Source organism: Rousettus aegyptiacus, unplaced genomic scaffold (genome assembly GCF_014176215.1).
Source record: "Rousettus aegyptiacus isolate mRouAeg1 unplaced genomic scaffold, mRouAeg1.p scaffold_m13_p_6, whole genome shotgun sequence".
NCBI classification, from domain to species: domain Eukaryota; kingdom Metazoa; phylum Chordata; class Mammalia; order Chiroptera; family Pteropodidae; genus Rousettus; species Rousettus aegyptiacus.
The window spans coordinates 46,706,922-46,734,437 of NW_023416309.1; the positions used below are offsets into that span (position 1 = coordinate 46,706,922).

Here is a 27,516-nt window from a genome sequence, read left to right on the forward strand (position 1 = left end):
CAGTTTGACAAATGTATATACCTGTGAGACCGTCACCACAATCAAGATAGTGAACATCTTCGTCACCCCCCAAATTCCTTCATACTCTTCTGTAATCCCTCCCTCTTCATTCCTCAGTCCCCAGGTAACCACTGATCTGCTTTCTGTCACCAAACACTCATTCTAGAATTTTGTAAAGGGACTCATACAGTATGACTGTTTTTGCCTGGCTTCTTTCACTCGGAGTAATCATTGTGATATTCATCCATATTGCTGGGTGTGTCTCTAGTTGGTTTCTTTTTATTGTGGAGGAGTATCGCGTTGTGGATATGGATAAGCCGTGTTTTGTTTGTTTATTCACCCATTGATGGGCATTTGGGTTGTTTCTGGTTTGGGAACAATAGTAGTTTTGTACAGATTGTAGATTTGTACTGGATCATAGTCTTCGATTAACTTTGAGCTCATTCACCTCTGGGGGCCTAAGGGTACGGTGCTATTTTCCACATTAGACAGATAAGGAAACTAAAGTCCCGAGTTGTACTTAAGACCACACAGGTCAGAACTGGGCATTTCTTACATGACACCACTCTGCCCTCCCGTCTCTCGGTTCAGGCAGCTGAGTGTAGGAGAGGCAGTTTTGTGCAGCGGTTCAGAGGACAGACTAGCTTCTGACTCCCTGTGTTCCAACACCAGCCGGCTCAGGGACAAAGAGCAGCTTACCTCTCTGCTTGGCTTTCTTTGTCTATAAATCAGGCGTGGTAAAAGAAGCCTCCCATGTAGGGTTATTTTGAGGATTAAATGGATGAATAGTTGTAAGGTTTTAGCGTCTTCCAGTAGGAGGTACTTAGAAAGGATTGTCTACTGTCATTATTTGTTCATGAAGTAGTTATTGAGACCTACTACATGAAGGGTTATGAAGGCTGCATAACCCTTCACCCTCTAGGGTCAGTGGCTACTGCAGAGAGACTTCTAGAAAGATGGGTGGAAACTCTCTGGCTTTGTCCCTGTGGAGAGCAGGGAGGTAGAATGAGGGATGCCAAGGACTGAGCATACTATCGGAGGAAAGGGAGATGAAGTCCCCTTGCTCAGGAACTGGAGTGGGCATGGGGGAGGGCACTGTCCTTGTATTTCAGGCCAGCTCTCGGTGACCCCAGCCACGGTGAGCCTGCCGAGGCCTCCTTTTAACCAAAACCAAAGGGCATTGCCTACAAAATGTGAGCTCCCCCTCCACCCATCCCAGACTGTGCCAGGATGACGGAGTTATAATTACCCGCACCAGGAGCTATTATTAGAAGGCAAATGCAGCTTTAATTATTGTACTTAATAGAGGCTGAAAACTGGGAGGACCGAGTGGCTCCAGAACTCTTCTAGGCCATGGCAGTTTTTTTTTGATGCCGCTTCTTCACTTGGCCCTCACCTTCCGGAGGCGTCCTGAGGCAGTGTTGGCTCCATAACACCTGTGGCAACTCCCACTTACTCAGGGGCGCTACAGGCGTTTAGGGATCCTCCCTGATCAGACTTCTCCTTCCCCAGCTCTGTGTTTTGACCGCCTGGTACTTCTGACCAGATGCCAGGTGGGAGCCGGGAAGAGTTGCAGCCAAGCTGTGGAGCACGGGTTCCCCAGCCGGCCTTGGCGACAGCGTGGAGGGTGTGAAGGCCGGTGCAAGGCATTTGGCCTGTGGACGGATGTCTGGAAAATAATATTTTCTGAGCACCAGGCAAAATGATGGATGCTTCCCCATGGCAACATTTGTGGTATTATTATTCCTATTTTACAGATGAGGAAATGACTTCCAGGGAGGTTGAATAATGCAAATGAGGTCACACAGTATAAGTAAGAGCTAGCTCTCTGACTTTAAATTCCAAGCTTGCTCCTTCCTCCCTCCCTCCCTTCCCTCCTTAGAGTGCGAGGGAAGGAGGGCGAAGAAGTGAAAGAAGGGAAGGAAGAAAGAGAAAGAGGTATACAGAATGCCCTGAGCACATAAAAGAAAGAAATCACCCCTCCGGAATTCCTTCAGAAGCAAATCATACCTCCTCCATCTCCTTCCTTCCTTCCTTCCTTCCTTCCTTCCTTCCTTCCTTTCTTCCTTCCCTCCTTCCTTCCTTCCCTCTTTACTTCTGTGGCAGTGGAAGCCTTCGTTCACGTGAAATCTCACCCAGAACACCACAGTTGGCGGCCGCACCACTTTGGTTAAAAGGGGCAGGGCTGCCAGCCACGCCCTGCTTCATTCGCTTCTGAGGCTGTTGCGCCCCTTCCGGGAAACTCAGGACGAGGACTGGAGGGTCTCTGGGTAACCTGTAGGACTCTGGAGGCCTCAGCCGGGGTCCGCAGTGAAAACCCCAAGGCCTCTTTCCTGGTACCACATAATCGTCCCATCTCGCAGGGTCTGCCACCGAGCAGAGGGGGCGGCTCTGATCACAGGCCTGTGTCTGCTCCTGGTGGCCTCCGGGTGGTACTTCTCGTTTTCCACTTGCCTTTGTCGTTCTTGTGTGGGCCTCCGCTCCCTGTAGAGCAGCAGCAAGGGGAAGAACTATTTTGCGGGAACAGGATGAAAGCCGGCCTTGCTTAATGCCTCTCCGGCAGCCATGGCCAGGAGCCAGGGCCCGCTGGTGAAGCAGAGCGGTGAACTGGCCACCCACAAGCAAAGCTGGGGTCATTTTTCCATCCTTTGCAGTGAGGGGGTGGGGAGGAGAAGGGACAGACGCTCAGCCTTCCTTTGGGCAGCTGGGCCTCAGCGAGGTCCCCTCACTTCTGGGAGCCGCTGTAGGCTGCTGAGGGCATGGCAGCGTGCAACGTGGCAGTTAGAGAAAACCGGTCGAGGAGGCTGCCCAGGCCCTAAACCACAGAGAAGCAGTCTGTCAAGGCTGGCTGTGGGCAGGCCTCCTGGGCCCCCTCCTCCCTGCAGGCGTGCCCCTCCCCCCCATAAGTGGCTTCTTTGAAATGAATAAAAAGGTTGTAATTACAAGTCCAAGCTGCTTCTCTATGACAGGGTCTCCTGTGTACTCAGCGCTGTCTCATGGGAGGCGGGAGGAGGAAAGTGAAGGACGCCCCAGACTTGTGGGCACACACAGCCTTGGTGGAGGCCTGGCCTGTCTCCCTCTCTGTAAGAAGCTGCTGTCCCCCTAGTGGGCTGCTTCCACCCCCCTGTCTCCCCTCCGCCCGTTGTGGCCGGCTCTCTTACATCCCCACCCCCACTGGAGCGGCAGGAGCTATCCAGATGCAGCAGCAAAGCCCGGCTGATACAGCAGCAAAGCCCAGCCAAAGTGTGTCAGCGCGCACTCAGCTACATCCCCAGCCTGAAAGCAGGATTTGCAAGCGGCCAGCCCCTCTCTAGTTCCGTGGTGGATCCTGCTTATTACAGCCCTCACACCCTGCTCTTCGGCTGGTACTTTACGATCAGGTGCCTGAGCTAACAGACCCACGAGAGGGTCAGCCAACTGTCCCCAGGTTACACAGGTTCTTGGTGTCTGGTCCGCGCCCTCTCAGACCTGGGCTCTCTCCAGTCTGCCGACTGTGTCTTCAAAAGATGAACTGTGACCCACAAAACTCCTTGGTGGAGGCTGGACCGGCCACCATCCCTTCAAAGATGAATTTTCTGGGCTGTAACACTGTCGTTTCTCTGGCTGTCAGGCCACTGTTTCCTTTCCTTAGAATCTAAAGGCCTCCCAGAATCCTGGGACCTATATTAACAAATGAAAAATAAAATACTATTAATCGGTAGTTCAAATGTAAAGACTGAAGAGGATGGAGAAATGTTTGTGATGTACTACTACATGAAAAAGGGAAAAGGCAGATTGTACTGAGGGTATAATTGAAACTGCCCCTTTCCCATCCCCAAAAGCCTCTATGTATAGGTTGTGTGGAAGAACATGTTTTGATTGGATTGACACTAGGTGATTTTTCCTCGCTTTTGTTTATTTTTAAAAGTTTCTTTAATGAACATAACTCAGATAAACAGAAATGAGAGCATTCTTCCAGAGCCCTGGCCACAGCCGCGGCCCAGAGGGGGTACGATGTGGAGAAGTGAAATGTGAGAAACCTCCTTCCTCCTCCTTTCCCCAGATACGGGCTGCTCACCGGAAAGCCAGGACCTGGTTATCAGAGGCAGTCGCAGAGTGTAGACTTGCCAAGCACTCCATTCCTTACATTCACAACCACCTGTGGAGGAAATAGGTGCTATTCTCTTTGTGCCTGTTTTGCAAATACAGAGAAGCCAGGTAACCAGCCACAGTCAACAGCATCAGTGGGGGACAGAGCTCATTGCAGGACCTGCAGGACCACAGCAGCCATGACCACCGCGGCCTCTCATCACCTTTCTAATTGCCTACCTGTCCATCCCCCATCCTTCTGCAGGGGTGGAGTTCGTGGTGCCCAGGACCGGGTTTTACTGCAAGCTGTGTGGGCTGTTCTACACGAGCGAGGAGATGGCGAAGATAAGCCACTGTCGCAGTGCAGTCCACTACAGGAACTTGCAGGTAACCATCGGCCTTCCTTGCCTGTTTCTGAGATTCCCTCTCCTTCCACCACATGGACAGTTCTTATTCTTCTTTCAGACCTGACTCCATCAGGCCGCTCCACATGTTGGCTGCCTCCCCTGTGCTCTCAGAGCATCTGTCCCCACTTGGGGACTTAAAACATGGTATTGGGTCGGGTTTTCTGTATCTGCCTCTCCCGCTAGGCTGAATCATTCGAGTTCACGTTCACCATGGTTGGGGCTGACCCTTTCCAAGACCTGGGTGTTCCAGATGCAAACACTTCTCTGTTTTTATGTTCCCCTGTACAGCACTCCTGTTTGCTAGAATAAAGTCACTATTATGCTCTAATTACATATTCATCCATATTGCAACTCTTTATCACAGGCATACTATGCGCCAGATAGTGTTCTAGACATTGGGGATACAACGACAAAAAATAAAAAGTACAGACAAAACCCCTGCCCTCATGGAGTATCCATTCTAGTGTGGGAGATAGCAATAAATAAGTTAATTTTTATAATATATTAACAGGCAACAAATAAAAATACTCCGAATACCATATTTCACCCAATCTAAGGTGCCATAAGTTGTAAAACATACTATTTTTCGATACCAGCAAGAAAAAAATGTGGCAAATTAAATGGTGAGACTCCACCAACTGTCAAATGCATCTCAGTTTCAGAGATGTTGATGTCTGAAGAAAGACATCTTAAAATCAATGAAATATAATAATATGATCCATGGTATACACCTAACTAATACATAGCACATTAAAGTGTGGTTTTCATAATTAATTTCTGGTATAGGCTGGGATTTAGTACCCTAATAGAAAGCAAAGTATATCAGAAAGCATGGTAAGTGTCTCCTATTTTTACTACAAGGAATTATAGTAGTTTTTGACACACGAGGCCTCAGGAAGGCCCTAGGGTTGGCAGTGTCCCCTAATTCCAGAGCAGGCATTACTGGTACAGTTAAATTGTTAAAGAGTAGCTGATCTAGTAGTTTTTAACCAGAGATGTAAACCAGAATCACCTGGACACTGTTTCAAAAGTATATATACTAGGTCAGGCATTCAGGAGAATTTGCGGAGACCCAGGAGTATTTAATTTGAGATAGTTCCCTAAATGATTTGAAGTGCGCCCCTAGTTAAGAAACTCAGATATGGGCCAATTCTCTTATAATTGCGGCCCAGAGAAGCTCTGTGATCTGCCCAAGGCCATGCAGATGGTGAGTTACAGGCCTGGAAACGGAGCACCTGATTCTTATAATCACTTTCCTCTTTTTACTAAGCTGGTCTTGCAAACTGAGACCCATAATAGCATGGCCTGGGTCACCAGCTGCAAGGGACTGTCACTGGCAATTCCCAAACTCAGGTCATTTAAGTCTCTTGATTTCCCTCCAGAGAGCAGCTGCTTCGTGACCGAGGATGCCATGGGGTCTGGGGCCCAGGTCCCAGCGACTCCTGGGGGAAGGCAGTGAAGGCCTGACTTGGCCAGGCCAGGGGTTCAGACTGGGCTCCTTAGAGCCAGCTGAGGGCGGCCACCCACTCTGAAGATATCATCCCCCACCCCGACAAGATGAAACCTGGGGAACAGCAGGGCCGGATGGGCTCTTGGAGATCATCTGTCCTTATTTTCCCAAACCTCGGTCCTCAGAACAGCTGGCATCTTTTATAAATGTGTCTTTCTGGACCTATGTTTTATCTGCTTATTCATTCTCTCTAGGGCAGGGCTTGAGAATCTGAATTTTAAAAATCCTTCCAGCAGGTTCTGATCCCTCAGTGTGAGAACCTATGATTTCATCCAGCATTGTCAGTTGGACCGTGTAGACCCTAAGGGGATCACACAGCTCAAGGTCACCCAGGAAGTCAGGAAGAGTGCCAGAGCCTCTAATTTTAAATCCCGTGTTTTTTCCAGAGCAGTGAGCTGCACTGCGCCTGGGCTTCTGGGTCAGGCCCTCAGGCAGACTCACCTCTCCCAGCAGGGCAGAGCCATTCCTGTGGTCCCCAGGCATGTGTGGTCCAGACGGTGGCTAAGCCCCTTACACCTGTCAACCTCAGTTCAGGTTTCCTTGTGCACCTGTTGGGAAGCTAGAGTTTCTCTCAGTGGCCTTGACAGAATGTCTGTCCACACAGCCTCGCCCACCCTGCCCTGCCCCAAGTTACATGTGTGAAAAGTGAAGAATTCAGACCCCAGCAGCAGGTGCTGGCAGACGCTTAAGTCAAGCAACTTGTAAACTCAGCCCCAGCAGGAGGCCTCGAGGTGGGGGTTGGGGATTGCTCTTTGAGGCAGGGAGCGGGTGGAAGGAGCCTCCTGCATTCTGTCTGCACAGCTCCTGCTGTGCCCTACCGCTAGTCGTAGCCCTATGAGAAGCCACCCAGGGTGCTCGGGATTCAGTGCCAGATAGGCAAAGAAGACACCTGCTTGGCTCCAGGTCTGGAGAGGAAAGTGCCCGTGCTCAGGACACTCACTTGTCTTCCTGAGCATGCCCTTCCCTCCCTGGGCTGAGCCCCGCCTCTGCAGCCTGGCCCAAGGGCTCCGTGGTCTGCCCTCTCCCCATCGGTCTCACCCATCTCTCAGAGCCAGCCGCAGCTGCATCCAGAGAGCAGGCAGACCCAGTCGTCTTACGGGCATCACCTCCTCTGACTCTCAGAATCATCCAGGAGGAGGAGGACACCATTTCTTCCACTTGACAGATTAGAGTCTGAGCCTGGCAGAAGATGAGTGACTTCCCTGAAATTAGACCACTTACGCTAACAAGCGGTATTACAGAGTGTTTATCCCGTGCCAGCGCCATGGTAAATGCTTTCTGGCACCTGTCTTAGACATCACAGCAACCTCACGCAGTAGTTCCCATTATTACCCACACTTTACAGGTGTCAGAGATATTGGGTGACTTGCCTGTTGGGAGCTGGGATTTGAACCCAGGTCATCTGACAGTAGCGCCCACACACTTGACCATTCCCCTGGACCTAACTCTGCTGACTCCTAACCCAGTGCTCCGTGCACTGTTCCAGCAGCCGGAGGAGCCAGCCGGGGCCCCAGGCATTTTCTAGTTCTGCCACTGCGTTGAATCTAGAATCCCAGGAGGGGTCTGACGTTAGGCAGGGGGCCAGTCTGAGCGGCGAGTGTCCTGGCGGTGTGATGCAGTCCCAGATGTGGAACAGAAGTCCCCAGAAGGACTCCCAAGGCGCTCCACCTGCCGGCCTGCCTCGCCGCAAACAGGCCGTCAGGGGCCTCAAACATCAGGCTGCGGTTCTGTTCTTCACAACATTTACAGGGCGGCGTTTCTCTCCTCCCTGCTCCTTCACACGGCGGAAATGCAGACTGGATACTGGAGCTTTTTTCTGGAAAATAAGTAGAGTTGTTGTGAGGCTGAAATGAGTTTAGATAAGAAAAGCAGATGGTGCTTGCGTAGGATAAGGCCTATGGAAGGGTTTGCCAGGGCCCGTACTCCCTAGCTTTGCTACGGGAGACGGGAGACGTGTGCTACTTATAAACTAACATAAAGGGGGAACAAGTAAATGCGTTGCTTGTCGCGGGTCCGATAGCTCCAGGAGGAGCTGGGGAGGCAGGCGAGGGGGTCTCGCACCAGGTCACCACTGACCCTCTCTTCCTCCTTTGTCCCTCTCTTCCCGCCACAGAAGTACTTGTCCCAGCTGGCCGAGGAGGGCCTCAAGGAGACGGAGGGGCCAGGCAGCCCGAGGCCTGAGGACAGTGGAATCGTGCCCCACTTTGAAAAGAAGCTCTGACACCCCCGGCACTGTGGGAACAGGGAGAGCAGGGCCCGCGAGGTGGGGCCTCCCTGATCTCCAGGAGCCAAAGCCAGAGAGGGGGAAAAGCAGGCAGGCCTCGTCGCCTGGGCTTGTTCTCAGAGACTCAAGAAAATGCCCCGAAGTGTCTCCCAGAGCCGTCACCCTGGTGTGTCTAGCCCACCGAGGGCCACCCACTCTGTCCCTGGTGACTCTTGTTTCCTTCGGACAATCTTTGACTTTGCTTCTCTTTCTCCTTCCCTCTCTCTCCCTCCTTCTGTGCCAAGGGTCATTTCCTCTTCATAAAATCCAACTTCTCAGGGATTTTCACAGTGTTCAAATTCTTGATGAAATAGGACAGGTCAGGCCAGGCTGAGTCATCCAAGGAAAACATTTCACGGAAACTCCTGAGTCAAGAAGCGCTTCAGTGAACCTGGAGCAGTTTCTCTGCCCTGCATCCTGCTGGGGTGGGGGGCTGAGTGGGATCCCCCAGTGCTGGGGAGGGGGCACCTCAGACGGTTGGTTGACAGAGGCTGGGAGTTCCTCCAGCTGGACCACCTTTTTGAAAAGCCCTTGGTTTTATGAATAAGACTTTTACCCTTTTAGTTATTCTTGATGTCTACTAGATTCATGCCTTAAAGTAAAATTAAATGAATTTTACAAAAAAGGGAAAGAGCCCTTCATTTTGAAAGCTCTGATAAGTTCCCCCCAACTGATTTCTCTCTGCGTGATTTCGGGAGATGCCAGGGTTGATTCTGTTCTGGACAATGAATTTGGTATAGATTCACTTGAATTAAAAATGGAAAAGAGAAGCACCTTCTCCCTCCAGCCAAAACAACGGTTGGTAAGAGCTTAGGTCAAAGGTGGCCTCCCTGCCATGGGTGGCATTAGTTCAAGTGACACCAAAACAAGGAAATGGCATCTGTCCTTCACTTACCCTTGGTGCCTGCGCTCTGGGCTCCAGCAGCCTCGCAGTGGGGTGGTTTTAAATGCTGTCCCAGTGAGGAGAGAAGCTAAATGAAGAGAAAGCCGAAGGACTGTAGAGCACTCGAGGAATTTCGGGTGTTTATAGCTGGGTCCTTTCTGAAGACAGAAGGTCAAGCGCATCTCAGAGTTGACTTCCCATGTGCAGACTTTGATGTCCAGTGTTGTGAAGAACAGAGCCCTGACTCCCATCGGGCTGTCCGATACTGGAGGCCAGTGCCTTCAGGCCCCAGACCGGCTGCTTGGTCTCCAGCCTGACGTTCTGTTGGAAGGGTTTGGGACAGAGGTGCTCAGTGAAATGCGGCCCCACCACAGCCCTAGACAAGACCTGAAGAAGGTCATAGTCGAGCCTGGTGCTGTTTCCACAGCTGAGATCCTTGCCTGGAGGCGGCCTCCTTGGCTCAGCCCCTGGAAGACAGTTCCTGCTGTTTCTATTCCTGACTGCTGGCAGGTGGACTAGGAAGGGATTGTTTTATTTATTTTGCATTTTTCTTTTTCCCAGTAGATGAGAGGATCCCGCACATTCTGTCCTCTCATGACAGAAGAGTAGAGAGATTCCTGAGTTCAACACTGACACAGGAAGGAAAGTGATATAGACAACAATAAAATGATCATGAGTGAACCTTGGGGCATGTGGTCACTGGCAAGGAGAGACCTGTGGGGAACCTGTGAGAGAGAAGCATTAAGGCACCAGAGGACAGGTGTGGTGAGGAGATGCTATAGGAACAGGAGACCTGAACTGGGCACCAGGCCACCTGGAGGTCTCAGAAAGGTTGGTGTCCCAGAGTAGGATTCGAAGATGGTGCCTCAGCCGAGACCTGGTCCCCTGGCTGCCCCCACTGGGTTTTACCTGGCATTCTAGAAACCAGCCTCCTCCATTTCTCAGAGAACCTTTGGCCCTATATGTCTGTCTTCTGCCTGGAGGGAAGTCTAGGGCCAGCTCTCTGGCCTCTTTGCCGAAGCTTGCTGGGAAAAGCCTGCTGCCTCCATCAGAGGCTGGAACTGCGCATCTTCAAAGAGGCTGGCAGTCCTTTTTTCCCAGCAAAGTAGAAGCTGACCCCACCACCTCATCCCTCCCAGCACCGTTTCCATGGAAATCTGGGGGGCTGTTCAAACAGCCTCATTCCCCAGTAATGTAATGGCTCCCTTGCTGACAGACTGACCTCCATATTGGAAAGCTGGAGAGAGGAGAGACACACTCTGCATTCAATCAGAGCCTTCGGTTTAAAAACCATCTAAGAATCTATATTTGCGTGTATGTACATATATTTATTTTTATTTATTTTTATACAATTCCATTGGCATGGTCCTTTACCCCCTCTAGGATTTGCTCTTTTTATTCCTACGTGTGTCATACACACTGCAGTATTAAAGGCAACCAGGAAAATATTGATTTATTTTTTAAAGCTTTTCTTCAGTGTTTGTCAACTATTTCAAAGTGTCTCCCCCAAAAGTTATTCAAGAGCAGCTGCTATCTTGAGCAACAGATTAATTTATACCTTGGGTTAATAGAACAGAAGGCCTATGTAATTTTCTTTTCATTGTAAACCCCAGAAATAAAATATATCCAGACAGTATTCCCAAAGAATTTGGTAAACTCGATGTTGGTGTGAGCAGCTGCCATTAGGATCAGGGATTCCCTTCCTTGGACAGTCCGAGGCTGTGATCTCTTAGATTATACTTGACCTGGACCAGACTTTGTTTTTGAGCTTACAAGAAAAAGATAGAAAAACACTAATTAATTTAAGTTTGAACTTGTAAAGTATTTGAATTTGTTGAGCGTTCTATAAATCGTCACCACTTTTCCTGATCTGTATAACTGACCGCAAGTGTTTGTTTTTACAAAGGAAAAAAAAAAAGATTTTTAATAAAGAGAATTTGAAAGCTTGAGTGAGTAGCCATCTGGCATTCAGGGAGGGACCCCTTGATGCTTGGCTGGGGGAAGCTCACTGAACACAGAGGTTGGGATTGGTCTCTCTGAATCCAGAATATTTCTAAAGGGTAGGAAAGAGAGGTGACAACAGTTTTCCCTTGGGGATCTGGGGGAATCAGAGATTCTTAGGGGTGAATCTCTAGAAGGGCTGAGTCCGGGGAGATCAAATAGAAAAATCTCTTGGCTTCTAAAAACATCTATCCCTGCTACCTACTGCTCTTTGAGCTTCTGGTGGCCGAATCCCTTTGTCCTGCATCCAGGTCAGGCCACTTCTGGCAGTTCCAGACTTTGTGAGGTGGTGGGGGCCTCTCTCAGGCACTTGTTAGCCCTGTGACTTCTTACGTTCCTCTCCCGTGGGCATAAAGGGGGATAATGGTGGTAACTCCTCGCAGGTTGTTTCAGGGTTGATCACTGATGAAAACACTACTTTGCTGCATGGCACGGAATCTATTTACTTTTGGGATGTGTGCTCTGGACAACGGCCCTCTGAATTTCGGTGGTTCCTAAGTTCTCTCTCAACCATTTCTTTTAGCAAAACAATGCCAGTCTCCTGGGCCCAGTTGGCCAATTCTTTGAAGGTCCTGGAAACTTTTCTGAGCCCATCCTTCCTCTTGGCAGTGCTCCTGAGTCAACAGAGAAGGGACTGGACAGTCTGGCCCCAGAGGGCAAAATGAGCTGGGCAGCCTGTAATTAGTGGAAGCAGATGGTAGATCTGAGGAAAGTTCCTGCCGAGCCTGCTGCTGCCCACCCTGCCCCGTTCCCAGCCTGTTGCAGCTACGGTTGAGCTCAGGCCTCCAGTTCCCAGCCAGGATGGGTGGAGAAGTGTTCCTTGCAACTGCTGGCAGCTCCTCAGTGGGTCAAAATAGTGACTGGAGCTTGACCTGCTGTCCTAAGTCCAAGAGCCAGTCTGCCTGGGGATGGCCCTGGTGCATAGCTCCATGTGGCACAGCTCCAGGGGGTACTATGCACATTGTATTATGTAAGATGGCACCCCCTGGTGCAATGGCGATATACTGCTGAGAACCTCCCAAGTTCTACCCCTCCCCACCATGCCTGGGTGTTCCCCTTTGCTCTCCAATGTTCCTGTGGGCCCTAGAACCTAGCTCTGAGCCAGTCTACTGGGCTGGAGCCCTGACATTTAGACCCACCGTCTGTGATCCTCAACCCAGGAATGAGCCTCAGACTGTCCCCGGCCTGACTCTGCCATGGCCTAGACACTGGTGTTGGCTCCTCACAGTCTCCCACTAGGCCAGGCCACTTGGATAATGACCTTGGCCCCCATCTGGCCTGAGACCTCTGTGCCCCTCTGAACACCAGTAGCAATTATCGGCTGTCTACCCAGGCAGTGTGGGGACATTTGGGTTCACCCCCAACAGCTCCCCACTTTCCTTTCCCACCATGCTGGCCTTACAAAGGATCCTGTTCCAAGTGGATTTCCAGGCATGTTTGAGTGTGGTTGTCCCAGGGACCCCTAAGCCCTGGCCCTGCCATTTGCAGGTGAGAAAACTGAGGCCCAGAGAGGGGAAGTGACTTGCCTAAGGCAACACGGCTTATTAGCAGAGGGTCAAGATTAGAATCCAGATCTCCTGGGTGCTCTTGCTGTAGACACACAGGGAGTTTAGGATTTTTGTTAGATTATTTCATGACTTTTCCAGGTCTAGCCCTAGCTGCACTTTGGCACTCAGCAAGGACTCAAGAAACAGGGTTGATGTTTGTGCTTTGTGTGTATCAGAATCACCTGCAGAGCTTGTCAGAAAGCGATTCCTGGCCCCCTCCATGGAGTTTCTTCTCACTAGGTCACAGGGAGGCCCCAGATTTTGACAACTTAGCAAGGCTCGTGAGTGAGTCAATGCAGGTGGAGTCTACTGCCCACATTTTGAAAACACTGCACTGGATGCCAACCAAGGACTTCCCCAGCAGCTCCTGGAATAGAAGGGCTATTTATTTTACTAGGGGGAAGGGCAGGAGAGATGTGAATGGAGACCATTCAAAGTAGGCGAAACTTCAGCATGAAAAAATCTTGAAAATGGGAGACAGAGAGAAAGAGACTAGTCTGGCCATGGCGGATGGAGGTGGTAGGAGCTGGTAATGTTAGGGGGTGGTCATCAGACTGGGTTTGGGATACACGCCAGAATTTTCTTGGTTGGCTTTCTACTAATGTGCTTGAGCAAAATCAGTTTTCCAATGGTCTCGTTAGCCTCATTAATGGCTGAAAGCATTGTGTTTATTAAGCAGACTCCTTGAGATCTGCTGGTAGCTCTGCCCTTCAGGGCAGAGAGCTGGACACAGTAAGCAGGCCTTTTGGGGGGACTGGAGTCACGGGGAACAGGGGCATCCCCACAGGGCCATGTCACTGCCAGCGGAGGAACCCTGGGTGCACACGCACGTCCTCTCCTGCCCTCCATGTGCCACCACTAATACCAGTATCAGCCCTGCAGATCATTGAGCTTGTCTACACAGCGCACTCAGTGTGTACTCTGTAGGGACATTGTCTTGACCACTTCACAACGCTGAAAGACAGGTACTATTATTCTCCCATTTTACAGGTAGGGAAAGTGAGGTTGGAGACCAAAAGTAGTTTTCCCAGGGTCAGGCAGCTGATAAGTTTCAGGGTTGGGATTCAAACCCAGGTTCGCATGACTCAAACCACGCTTTCAAGAACTATTCACTACCTGTCTCAGGACTGGGGGCTTCTCTGGTTCCTTCATCTCCCTAAAGTCTCCACGCTCTGAGCCCTCCAGGAATAGCGGGCTCAGGAGATTGGCCGGCCTCATTTAGCTATACTCAGGTGCTGATGATTGACAGCCCGATCCTTACGTACCTGAAACAAATCTCGACAACACTGCTCCTCCTTAGAAAGTAGTTAAAGAAGGGCCCCCACCCACCACACTGCCAGGAAAACAGGCAGGAAGCCTGAGTCGCCATAGAAACAGTTTCTTCCTTCTCCTCACTCTGGAGACTTTGCCAGGGAGCTGCATCTAGGAGGCGAGAGAGGGAAGAGAGCCTGGGAGCGGGAGCTGCTCCACTTCCTCCTGCTTCTGGGGAAAGGAAAGTGCCCTGTTCTCTGTTCTCGGGTAATCTAGGGGTATAGAGCATGCTCCAAAGGGGATTTCCCATGGCCCCAGAATGCCTGCCAGACTTTACACTTTTAACCTCTCCTTCCTGAGTGAAACCTTTTTATTTACTTACCACCTCTTTGCAACAAAGAGCTGAAATGATATACAATGCAGGCCATGTGTGACCAGATAAGGCCAACAGAAAAATTTGAAATGAGGATGGAGGAAAGTTTAAGGACAGCAAGTATGTGAACAGCAAGGGTTGGTGGAATGGTGGCGAATGAGCATGAGCTGTGACTGGGAGCCTCCTGGGACCCAAGGCAAAAAGGGAAAGCTCCATTATTTGGATCTCCTTGTTAGGAGCGAGAGCATTCCAGTTTATCCGAAGAAATTGTTCGATTTGACTTTATATTCTAGAACAATTCTCCTGTGGAACTATGCATGGTGTGAACAGAGGCACTGAAAGGCTTATAGAAAATTCTTAGGTAGCCGGCAGCCCAATATTGGAGAAGAGCACAGTGAAAGCCCCTCTGGAGGGACATGAGGAGAGTCCTGAGTCTGTGGGAAGTGGCTCCTGATGTCAGAGTGACATTTCCCAGCGTCCAATGGCCTGAGCTTTGCTCATGCCTGCCAAGCCCACCTGAGCCAGTGTGCTGGCTAGAGTTAGTGGGTTTTTTATTTTTCAAACTGTTTTCAACTTTCTGCTGTTACCCGACTGAGCTTCCAGGGGCCATGTTCATAAACAAGGAGGATACCACTGTCATCGCTGCCATCTGCCTGCTCAGCACACCCACCTGACAGCAGAGCACTCTGGGTGGGTCTCTCGCTGGCCTGGTTCTGGGAAAAAACTTCATGGGCATTTACTTTTGGGGGTTCCCCATGGGCTGACTGCAGCCAGGAGGGAACCCAGCCTGAGTGGCAAGCACTGACTCCCTCAGGCTGAGCCTGGGAACCACCTCAAACCTGTCTGATAAGGACCCGCCCTGGGGACGAGGGAAACCGAGGGCACCACCCACCTGCCTGCCCAGATCTCTCGCCCTTACCGTCTGTGCGTCCAGGAGGGAGAGAACTTTCTGGTTCAGGAGCAGGTCCCAGTGCTGGGAATCGGGATCCCTGAGTCTCTGTGTCAAATCTGCTCAGTCTATGAGCCACCTCAGTCTCCTCACCTGCGCATTTGATGGGTGCTCTGTGCTTGTCTGAGGTTCTTGGAGCAGAAGTGAGGCATCAGCAGGGATTTGCTGTCAGTCACAGGGGCGGGAGGTCGTTTCTGTCTCTGCACATCCCACAGCCCTAGAGCTGCATGCCACAGGCCTGCTGGATGATACAGTCCTGCTTCCATCTTCCCACCCTGGCCAGTATAGTCTACCATCTGAGGAGGACATGTCCCGCTCAGGAGCAAACAGAGGAGCATCCGTGAGGCAGGCTTTCTCAGGTGCCATCTGATCTCTGTGCTCCTGCTCCTCGTGTGCCTCAACTTGACATCAGCTGAGCCCACTTAATGCCTGTCCCATCCATCTCCACCCACCTGCTCACCCCATGCCCTCTGGCCATGTTTAATGCCTCGTGGGTCCCCAGACAGGCCCCTTCTCGGCTCTTTGGCTTTGTGTATGGTTGTCTCACTGGAATGCCCTTCCCCTTTTTCTCTACGTGGAACCTATGACTTTCTTCAACATTCTAGGTAAGTGTTACCTTTATGAAGCTTTCCTTGACCTGCTTTGACCTCCCCAGAGGTGTTACTGCTCCCTCACTATGTCCCAGAACAGTCCCCCACCCCATACACACACACACAGGCCTATCTTTTATAGCCCTTATCAGTTGCCTTGTGATCTGTTTATAGGTTTGCCTCTGCATTAGCCACCAAGCCCACAAGGGCAGGGAGCGTGCCCTGCTGCCTCCGTGCCCCCCAGGGAACAGGTATCAGTGACTGGTAGTTGGACAACTAAGCACCTCCCTTGCCCATGCCTGGGAAGCTGGAACAACACAGGCCTTAGCCCCGGCTCTCTGCACAGCCACCAGCTGACTAGAGGAGCAGGGTGTGTGCTCAAAGCAGTGCCCAGGAGCACCTGCCTCACCCCCTGGCCTCGGCCCTGTGTGCCCTTCTCACCCGGGTTCCCACTGCCCAGTCCTGGGAGGCGGCTCTGACAGTTGGTGACATGAGCCCTGCTTGTGTTGCCCAAAGCTTGGCCTTACAACAGTCGGATGCTTCTACGGCCAGGGTGGGGCTTCCTATGCCAGCCTCATCTCTCCGTGTCCCTAGGGGCATCCCCTCTCCAAACTCATCCATCCATACTCAGCTTCCTCACCTTGCCAAGACCACCCACTTCTCAGACTTTCCCAGGCAGAGCTGGGAACAAAACAGGGTTTTTGGCAGTTGTATAAATGCCGTGTGGCTGACCTCGGTTCACTTAGAAACCACCCCTGCCTGCCTGGTGCCTACACCTAATCAATGCCTCCTGAAGACCGAGAGGCTGCAGGGAGGCTCCTGACATGCTTCTCTCCAAAGCCAAGGAGTTTTAGAAAGTGTTGGAAGCTTGGGACAGTGAGTGGGGCTTTTACTTCCCTGAAAGAGAGAAACCTTGGTCTAGATTGATTAGGCTGGCTAGAGGATTAATAATTAAACCTGACCTGTTCCCAGACACACACACACACACACACACACACACCTCCCCCCTCCCCCCTCGTGAAGCCAGGAATCACCAGAGAGCAGTTCTGCGTGACTCCAGCTTCCAAAGCTGCCAGAGAAATAGCCTCTTAAGAATCTCAGGGCTCCTGCTTTCCACCCACCCAAAGTCTTTCAAGTCTACCTCCTGAGTAAAGCCCTCCTGACTTCTCTCATAGGCTCTGATCAGGCCTTGGTCAATTTCTAGGGTGCAGCCAGCCTTAGTGGCTCTGCTCTGGGGTGGAATTTACAGATTAAATTGGACTTTGGCTCCACCTGTGTTGATGCATAATTTTCTCAACCCTATTGTGAATTTCTTCTGAGCATGGCTTCTTCCCTTTCTTATTCATATTCCCCGCCGCCCAGCATTCTGCAAAGGGCAGGGCATACTTAGCAGGCCCAGGCCCAGCTTCTTGTCTGATGCTGGCCCGGGAGTAGTATTCAGGTCAGAGACGTGGGAGTTAGTCAGCCAGGTTGCAGTCCACCCTCATCACCAAGTCCTCCTAGGTTTTTCCAATGGTCCTTCTTCAGCCACAAAAACTCAGAGACCCTGTGGAGCTGCTAGGCAACTTGGAAGCTGAGGACCCAAACACCAGGGCTCAGTTAGGTGGCCAAAGTAGGGCTTCATCTTTTTCTCCCCCCTCTTCAGACTCATCCTTCTAGCTTTTCCCTTATTTTCAACAAAGCCCTAGGGGAGCAGGATCTCCTCTCCAGAGGCCCTTTCCACCTGTCCTTCCTCTCCTAGCTCCCCATCTCCCCGGAGCTCAGAGGCCTTTCCCACCCAGTGGAGGCTACTCTTTTTAGTATGTTGTCCAGACTTTGGTGGTTAATTTTTATCTGGGAAGCATAGGGAGAGGTCGGGTCTCCCCGCAGATCCTGTGGTGCCCTGACCTCAAGCCAGCCTGCCTAACCTCCCTTGCTGGACCTCTTCATCCCAGGAAAACGGGCAATTGTCCTGGCCCCACCTGCCTCCCCTCTGGCGCTACGTGAGGTAGGACAGAGGCCTTGGCCTGTTGTTTAAGAGTGTGTGCATGTGCATATGTGTATTTGTGCCAGTGTGTACGCATGTGTGCGTGCACGCATGTGGGTGAACACGTATGTGAAGCTTCTGGAGAACAGCGGTGACAACTGAAGCTTTTAAAATCTGAACCTTCTCAGGATGTCCCACCGCAGGTTACACTCCAACCTGGCCCCAGCACAGTGCTGACCTTGGGTTTTAACCCACACAACAATCTGCCTGTTCTCGTACTCCTGGCCCAAGAATTATTCCTGTGGGATTATTCAAAGCCTCTTTCCCTTCCCTTTCCCTTCCTTGCTAAAGAAAACCCTAACTGCCAAGCCTTTGCCCTAGAAGGTGGCTGAGATCGAATCCCAGAGAGAAGGAGGGAGTGACGGGGAGAGCAAGAGAGAGAGAGGAAGAAAGAGAACGCACGTCTCTGGGGAAGATGTTAGGTTTGTCACGTTTTGGTGGAGAGTAGAGCATTCAGCATTGGGGGTTGTGGGGTGAGGGGAGGGAGACAGACAGACAGAAACTTCTGGGCAGTTATAGGGAATTAGAGAGTTGGAAACCAAAAAAAAAATGAAAGCAGGGATATAAGGTCACATCGCTATGAATTACAAGTTTGATTTCAATGTTCTTTGAGAGACCCAAATAATATTTTTCATCTAATCTAAGACAGCATTGATTGTAAATTTTATCTTTATTTTTTTGTGTAACTAGGAAAGAAAAACATGGCCAATTAAATCTTAATACGATGTAGTTTTATGAAATCATTTGTTAGATGCAGCCTGCAGTCACGTGCTCTCAAAATGTCTTCATACATTTTCTTCACTTAAAAGACAATCTGATAGATGGATAGACAAATAGGCACGTGCACATGCGTGTGCGCGCGTGCACACACACACACACACACACACACCCCACAGTGTGGACATCTGGATGACCAGATGACCCAATCTGAGTCCTCCTGTGCAGGTGTGGGTTTATGATGGGCTTGGCGCCAGGAGCATACCAGTTGCTCTGATTATCCCAGGCTCTTGAGGAAAGTACAGATGGGGACCTCACCCCCAAAGAATGTGTTTGTGATACTGAAGGGGGAGGGAGCGGTTTTAAGAAAGAAATATGGTAGTCATTGAGATAGATCGGATTGTCTCCACAGAAGAAAAGTTTTATGGCAGAGCCCCCAAAGGCTATCATCATTTATGAATGTGCAAAGGACGCTGAGAAAGAGCAGCCAGAAAATAAGGAACCCGAGAGAGTAAGACACCAAGGGGACCCAAGAAAGAGTATTTCAAGAGGGAAGAGTTGGCCACCATAGTTGAATAGTTGAATTAATCATCTGTAATCCTGATAGATTTTATTAGTTAAGTGCTTCAGTAATTCTGAAGATAAGCAAGCAGAAGATGCAGAGCGTTAAGCAGTGAATGTGAAAAAGTCTAGACAGGTAGAATCATGTTTGAGAGAGTGTCATTTTAAAACTGCAATGCCTGTATCGCATAGTTTCCATTGACTTATGGATAGTATAGAGTCATTCTCCACCCCCAGCTTCTGACATCTGAGTCCCCTCTGCCTTGCCCCACTCCTCACCCCTGAGGGCCCACTGAGTTCCAATAGCTGAGTCAAGCCTGACCAAGACAGGAAATATACACACAGTCTCAGCCCCACCGTTGTTGAAGGGAGCCGCAGAAGGAAGCACTCTGCCCCTTGTAAACACACCGTTTCACCAAACTTGGGATCTTGTTGCCTGGTTCTACCTACAGGGCTGAATTAATGTCCTGCCAAACTGGCTCCAGGACCGACCTGGTACCCTCAGGGGCTAGGCTTCTGCCTGGGAACCTTCTCTTCCTTAGCTTTGATCCGTCCTCCTGCCTGATGCTGGCCTCAGCCACCCTCAGGAACAGGCCTGGTCCTGTAGCCCAAACATCGCTAACTTCTCTTACTCTACTGAACTGTACACTAGGCTTGTGCAGTGCCCCGTCCCTCGTCTTCCTGTGAGAACACTGCTCCTTCTTATGGGAACTCATGCTCTGTGGTTTGGACCAGCTGATCTGTCCCATCCTTTCTGGAGAGGTATTCACTGACCAATCAGAGCACTTCATCCTCCTCTTCACAGTGATGGATTGAGGGAGAGGAACATGACCCAAACAGGACCATCAAAATCTTCCCTGTGACTTTTGCCAGACTTCCTCAGGACTCCCCGCCCCTTCCCCACCAACAAAACAAAACAAAACAAACAAAACCACGCACTCTGATTCTGGGGTTGCTAGCTCTAAGCCAGTGATTCTCCAAGGTCTGCAGATTCCTAGGAGTCCTTGAGAACTTTTCAGGAGATCCCTGAGGTCAAAACTATATTTATAATAATGTCAAGATTTCACATGCTTTTGTACCTGTGTTGACATTTGCACTGATAGTGCAGAAGCGATGGTGAGTAAAATTACTGGCACCATGGCATGAGTCAAAGCAGGGACACCCAATGAAACTTATAGTCATTGTATTCGTTGCTGCCACATACTTGAAGGGCAAAAAAGCTACTTTCACTTAAGAAATCTCTTGATGAAGAATAAAGATTGTTATTAAGCCTCGACTCTTATGTATACATCTTTATAATATTGTGAAGTGATGAAATTGAAAGTGCCCATAAAGCATATAGTGGCCATGAAAAATGTGCTACTCACATCACCTCCTGGGGGAGCATCTTCAGACCTATGGGTCCACCACCACATTTGTGCCAAAGCCACGATGCCCTTGGTCTGCCCTCAGCCAGTGATCTAGTATTGGTGCAGGTTCATTCTTGGAAGACATGAAACTCCTACACTGGTGACTTTGGCTTGAGGACTCATTGGCCTGGCTGAACCTTTATTGATCTATACTGCGGTTTGAGACCTTTCCTATCTAACACTCTTTCCTTTTCTCCCTCCCTCCTCTGGGTTAGGCCAGCATCGTGATCTAAACCAGGGGACCCCAATCCCAGGGCCGCAGACCAGTACCGATCCATAGCCTGTTAGGAACCGGGTCACACAGCAGGAGGTGAGCAGTGGGCTGGTGAGTGAAGCTTCTTCTGTATTTGCAGCTGCTCCCCAGGGCTCGCATCACTGCCTCAGCTCCACCTCACATTATCAGACATTGGGTTCTCATAGGAGAACTGGTCCCTGGTGCCAGAAAGGTTGGGGATCGCTGGTCTAAAGGATCTCCTTACCTTTCCTAGCTCCTGCCTCTTTTCCCTTCACAGGTGTTTCCTCCACCATTCACGTCTACTCTCGCTTAGTATCTGTTTCTAGTACATTCTATATGTACATAAATCATGCGTACTATATTATAAAATACCAAAATGATGTCAAGAAAAACACTCATGTGATGGAGCCATGTGCTGAGCTAGCCACTTTTTTTTTCATGGAATACCATTTTGGCTGAAAGGAATGACTGGTAAACTGTGGTTATTCAGACCTGGTATCTGGCAGACATTTCCTCAAAAAGGAAGGAGGTGAGCGTGCCATTGTCAATGATAAAATTTGAGCTTTGAAGGAAAAATTGGAATTTTGAAGTCTTGTATCCTCTACCATGAGTTTAACAGCTTCCCAATGCTTAAAGTCTTTTCTGATGAAGTTGGTGGTGATATTTAAAAATGTGATTTGGGAATATTGTATAATGAAATGGGTCAACATTGGAAGATCTACAAAACTCAGCGAATCAGCACTTTTTAAATGGCCGAACTCATGATCTTTTAAAATCACGCATGGGTAAAAAATCCATTCAAAGTGCAGGACAGATCAATGAATTTTAATGTATTGAAGTGTGAAAAGTTTATTGATATGGTTTCAGATTCTACATTGCAACTACCCTTTAAATTTTTGAATTTTGGTGTAGTATCAAAAAAGCAGAACCTGCCTGAAAAAGAAGCCAAGCAGAACTAAGAAAGAGAAAGAGAATCAGAGTCCAGATATATACGGATATTTGGACCAAATTCCTAAATGTGACGTACTTGCAACCCTGAAGAAGAGTTTCCAGTTATGAAAGAAAATAGATCATTTTCTTTGCTTCAGCTGAATTGAGCTGGATTGTCACTTGCAATCAAGGGTACTGACCAATAGCTTCATCTGCCTGCTAGGCCGGGCCCCATGGCTCATACAACAATGCTTTCAATATTCCAATGTCCTTGGCTCATACCTGAACTGAACACCCTATGGACATTATACTTTTTGTTGATTTTAATTGATAAGTTTAATTTTTAAATGCTTACAAATGTGACATATAAGTCAACTCATCTCATGTAGATATATACATTTTATATCAATATGGGATTATTATAATGTGAATTAGGACCTCTAAAGCCTGGGAACCCTCAAAACATCCCTCAAATTATCCTCTCGATCCACCACCGCTGACTTTATCATGGGCCTGGAGACAATATCATCTGTCATAGGACCACCCCCCGCCCCCCGCCACACACACACACACCACCACCACCTCATTAACCCTGCAACCTCCTGCCATCCCAGTACAAACTTAAATGTGCAGATGGCTCACCTAGGGATCTTTTAAAATGCAATATGTCTGGGGTGGCACCTGAGATTGTTCATTGTTAACAAGTTCCCACATGATGCCCACACTTCCAGTCTGTGGATATCACCCAGAGTAGTGAGGCAAAAAGCCCTTATTATTCTCGGGTTTGACATTCACAGATTATACCCTTCCCTAGGAGTCTCAAAAGTCCGGAACATATAACGATTTGTCATTTTATTAATCCACGGACTTTTAATTGGGCAAGGTTTGAGAGTGGCAAATGGTATAAGCCACTTAGCCAGTGACGCCCTGGTAAATGGCCTATGATTCCCATTTAAAAAATTGAAGCAATGCATGTATTTAACATAAAAAAATCAAATAGTGCTAAAAGGTTTATAACAAAAACGACAGTCCCCTCTGCTGCCCTGCTCACACCCCCACGACCTCCCATTAGCTCCCGACCAGTCCCCCCCGTTTCAGCTATTCCTTTGGGTGTTTGCCTCCACGTTTCTAAATGTGCGTACAGTGCGTTCGTTCTTGATGAATGAACTTTAGATACTATCCATCGACTTCCTGGAATGGTAAATGAGCGTCTTAGCTTGCTTACGCTCCCCTTTCCAAATCTCCCTTCCTCATTCTAAATAGATATTTGTGTTTTTGTTATAGATATGAATAGATATGAATCACTCCTGGGCCCAGTAGCGAGCTGTGATTCCATGGCTTTCTTATACTTTTTTAAGTTAATAATTACCTCTTGTTGTTGTTAGTTTTTTTTTTTTAACCTCATGGATAGGCATTCTCTCCCACCCTCCCTCCCTCCCTCCTCTCTCCCTCTCTCTTGCCTGGAGCTTCCCTCCAGGATTCTTTTTCCACTTTTGCTATTTCATCCAGTTCTAGTTGGAACTAGTCGCCCTCTGGACTTACCACACAGTTGTTGTCCTTAGACTGCCATTGCCATCACCTGAGGTGTCCATCTGAGGCTCTCTCCTGTGTTATGTCACCTGTTTTCCTGGAATCTACACCTGTCTCTTTCTTTACTTACTTCTGTTTTCTGTAAAGTAGATATTCAAACAGTTCCTGAATAGCATGGGAGATAATATTTTTGAGACTTCGCAATTTTTGAAACACCTTTCTTCTACTCTCAAGGGTGATTGAGAGTCTGGCTAGGTAGAGACTTCCGGGTTGAAAATCATTTTCATTTGGAATATTGAAAGCATTGTTGTATTGACATCGAGTTTCCAGTGCTGCTTTTGAGAACTGTCATACCATTCTTATTACTGTTCCTTTGTTTGTGATCTGACATTTTCCCCCTCTGGAAGCTTTTGGGGTCTTCTTTATAATCTGAGACTTTTATATGTCATTGTATTGTACTTTGGTGTGTGTTTAATTAAATTCATTCTGCTGGTTGCTTTCTGCCTGGAGACTCACGAGTGTTGTGCTTTGATCTACTGGCTACTTTCCCTAAGGCTCCCTCTGTAGCTAGGTCAGTTTTCGCAGCTGCTGAGTGCTGACTCTGGCCTTGTAGGGGACTGAGCCAAGTTTCAGGTAGCTGAGTGACAGCCATATGGATCCTATGCTTTGTCCTGTAGTTATAGAGATGAGGTCAACCACTCATAACACCAGAGCACCATGGGGATGATAGTAGTCTGTGTGAGTGGTCCCACTAACCCAGTGCACAACCTACAAGGCCATACCCAGTAGTCTTGAGAGCCATGCCTCACAAACTACACTCCACGTGACCCTGGCATCACAAGATGCAACTCACAAAAAGGATGCCCAGTTAAATAAGCTTGAAAAGTCTGCATTCAATGTTACTCTCTCTTGGAGAGATTCTCAATGGAAATCTGCATAGTAAGGGATCTGAAGTCACACAATAAACTAACCTGATTGACTTAATCTCTTCTTTCCTAAACCATTTTACCATGCAATCACTTTAATTCAAGGAATATTTAGTAATATATCATGAAATACTGGACTTTAGCAAATGTCTATGAACTGTATTGTAAACTCCATGAAAGCAGAAATGGTGTCAGCCTTATTTTGTGCAGTATGCCCGGGGGTTATTTGCCTAGCAAATAACAGACCTTTGAAAATTATTTGTTGAATAAATTAATGAGTCAATGAATAATGATGCTTTCTCAAGCTCCTGATCTCCTTAGTACTCTCTATTTTTACAAAAAGTGAGGTCCTTTTAGAGCATGATTTAAGTTATTTTGCCAACATTGAATTCTATGCTGTGGTCAGTTGTCTTTTCCAAATGATATATTTTTCAGGATGCAATGAAATTTTAGGCATTCCAATTTGTTCCCTCTGTGCACAGGGCTAAGCAAGCACAACTGTTTCCTATTAACCCAGCCGTTCTGAGGCCTCCCTTCTTTCTGTGGTTTGAGCTGGTGAAGAAGCAAAGGCAAGCCCTTCCCAGTGGTTTTCATGTGATTGGCAAAGACCTAACACCACCTTGGAAAAGGAAGGGCCCACAGCCCCTCTGACTCCACTCCATTCTGGGTCAGTTGGGCAATAACGATGCTCCCGGAGTGCCTTCTCCGCAAGTTGCCAACCTCAGGCTACATGTTTTTTTTTTTTTTAGAAGAACAGGGAACCGAGAAAGGGAGTGAAAGTGTCTTGGAAAGCCCAAAGTTTAGAAAGTGTAGATTTTGGGGGCTGCAGTGAGAGAGAATAAGAATATCTTCCTCTGTATTATTCTCAAATGCAGGAGTAATAAATTATAACCCGAAGCCAAAGCCAGCCCCCTGATTGTTTTTATATTGCCCGTGGAAAAGAAAACATTGAAAGAATAATATTTTATGACACATGAAAATTATATGAAACTCAACTTTAATTTTCAAAGATAAAATATATAAAATCTCATTACAGATCAGCGTTAATGGATGATCATTTGCAATAGATTTTGATGATGGAAGGCACTAATTTTGAACCCCATTAAGCAAAATGTCATTCCTCAAAGAATTTTGTTTTCTTATTAAAAAAACTGTATTTTTTTTAAAAAATTGTATTATTATATTTTGAATTTTATCAATAATAATCTCATAGAAGTTTGTTTTCTCTTTTTCTTTTTAAGTGCCTATGTAATAGCCCCGATTTTGCTTCTTGCCTTTATAGAAAAAGTTTGCAGAATCCTTCTCTAGTGGATTATCCGCTGTGTTGGAATGACTTAAACTGCCATATGGCGCAGGAGAGAAGTGAGTTAAATAGATTCATCCGGTATTCAGTTAGTCAACAAGTTCTAGTGGGAGCCTCCTGGATTCTAGGTTCTGTGTGTACAATTGGTGGACAAGGCCACCATGGTCCCTGCGCACAGGGAGCTTACAATCCAGAGTCAGAGCATTGGAGTTCACCATCCTGCGTGTGCACGCCTGCTGGATGATGAGTCAAAGTGGCGCCTATCAACTTTGGAGTTTCGAATGTGTCAGCTTGTCGGTAGGTCCCTGGCTGCCCAGAAGCACTCCGAAAAGTTCTGAGAGGGGATATAAGGAAGGCAGGATCAGGTGAGCACCATGAGACCAGTGGGGGAAATCCCAGTCAAGGAAAGTCAACCAGGATAGGGTTGTTCTGTCATGTTGGTTCAGGCAAGAGGCCAGAGAGCTGGGCAAAAGCAGCACCTGCAGATGAAAAACAAAGAGGTGAGCTAAGCTGCCTGGGCTAAGGGCTCTTTTACCTTCTGCACAGAGGGTGGCCCGGCAAGGGCACAGGGATCGTCCTCTTGGGAGGCTGAGAGATTCTCAGACTCCTTCCTTCAGATCTGAAAATTCTCTTTTCTTGTGGCTGCAGCCTCCAGGGACTTCACAGGAGAAACCAAAGTGTCCCAAGCTGCTGAAGCCATGACACCCTTGGTCTGAGGCAGCATTAGTTGATTGTCTAGTTCACTCTCTGTATCCAGGTTGGCAGGTAGCAAAACCTACTCTAGACCTGTAACCTTTTCTCAAAGAGAAAAGCATCTCAGAGAGGCTATCTGGGTGCCTCGAGACCCATCCTCAGAGCCTCCCATGGAATTCTGAGGCTCCAGGAATAGGGGCAAAGGTCAGAAGCAGAGTGCCTCCCTGGGACATGCCCATACCTCACCCTGTGTTTCTGTTCTGCCAGAAACCACCTAAGAAATAGTTTCAAGGCTAGTCACAGACTTCCTTCTATCTGCCTGATAAGAGCAGGTGGAATCCTGTGAGCTATTGCCAACCCCTATACCCGGGGACAGCCTGGCAACATGGAAAGAATATGGGCCCTCAGGCCGTGTGAACCTATCTGGAGTCCTGGTATTGTCACTCAGTGGCATCTCTTGTCATTTGACCTTGGCAAGTGACAACTTCTATAAGCCTAAGTAAACTTATATATGCAGAGAAGATAAAAGTTGCACATGTTTAAACGATATGTAAAAAGAACAATAAAAGTTCTCTTCTTCACCAAGTCCCTCTCCCCAGATGTACATTATTAATACTTTGGTTCAAATACTTGTGGACTTCTCCCTAGGTTTACACTGGCACAGATAGAATGTATGTATAACTATGCATATTTTTATAAACCAAATATTACCATATGTACTGGTCTGCAACTTGATTTATTTCTATTCAAGAATCTATCACATATGTCATTTCAAGTTCACACCTGTAAAATATTACTCTTTACCAACTGCATAGTGTTCCCTAATATGGATATGCGGTAGTTAATGCAACCTACTAATGGATATTTAGCTTAGTTCAAAGGTTTTTCTATTACCAACCTGGCTGTAATACATGTTTATGAATCTCATTATTTCTGTAGGAGAAAGTCCTAAGAGTAGAAGTCCTGTATAAAAACTACACACATTTAAAGTACACACATTAGATTCTACTAAAGCACCTTCCTGCCTAACTTGTGTCAATTTATACTTGCACTCATGGTGCATGAGAGCACTCATTTCTACAGATCCTTGCAAGCACTGGGTTCTATTAATTTTTAATTTTTGTGTTTCCTTGACAACAATGAAGTTGAACATCTTTCTACGTTTATTGACCACCTGCCTTTCTCTTGTGAATTTTTTGTTTATATTCTTTGCCTATTTTTCTGTTTGGATGTTTGAATTTTTCTTCTAGGCAAACTTTGTACATTAAGCATGGACATCTGTTGGCAGAATGAAAGGACATTGTGTTTTGAAGCACCTCGGGGTGGGGGTAGAGCATCTGGAGC

General features: G+C 48.2%; 2 protein-coding genes across 3 annotated transcripts in view; one reads left to right on the forward strand and one right to left on the reverse strand.

The window, feature by feature from the left end:
• Nucleotides 1-9,886, forward strand: part of RBM20 (RNA binding motif protein 20) — a 162,551-nt gene extending 152,665 nt beyond the window's left edge. The window contains exons 13-14 of the mRNA XM_016145713.2: nucleotides 4,334-4,455; nucleotides 8,099-9,886. Coding sequence (XP_016001199.2) covers nucleotides 4,334-4,455; nucleotides 8,099-8,206 — 230 coding nt within the window. The 3' untranslated portion in view covers nucleotides 8,207-9,886. The remainder of the gene's footprint in view (nucleotides 1-4,333; nucleotides 4,456-8,098) is intronic.
• LOC118603847 lies at nucleotides 1,194-3,662 on the reverse strand. Of its 2 annotated transcripts, XR_004951351.1 has the most exons (3): nucleotides 2,944-3,662; nucleotides 2,136-2,484; nucleotides 1,194-1,669 (listed from the first exon to the last, which is right to left on the reverse strand). XR_004951351.1 is itself a non-coding variant. In XM_036222603.1 (2 exons), the coding sequence occupies exons 1-2, from the start codon at nucleotides 2,635-2,637 to the stop codon at nucleotides 1,476-1,478; spliced, it is 696 nt and encodes a 231-aa protein (XP_036078496.1). In that variant the 5' UTR covers nucleotides 2,638-2,758; the 3' UTR covers nucleotides 1,194-1,475. The 2 variants fall into 2 exon arrangements, 1 of the variants encoding a protein (XP_036078496.1); XM_036222603.1 differs by lacking the exon at nucleotides 2,944-3,662 and having other exon boundaries at nucleotides 2,136-2,758.
• Nucleotides 9,887-27,516: the final 17,630 nt, after the last annotated feature.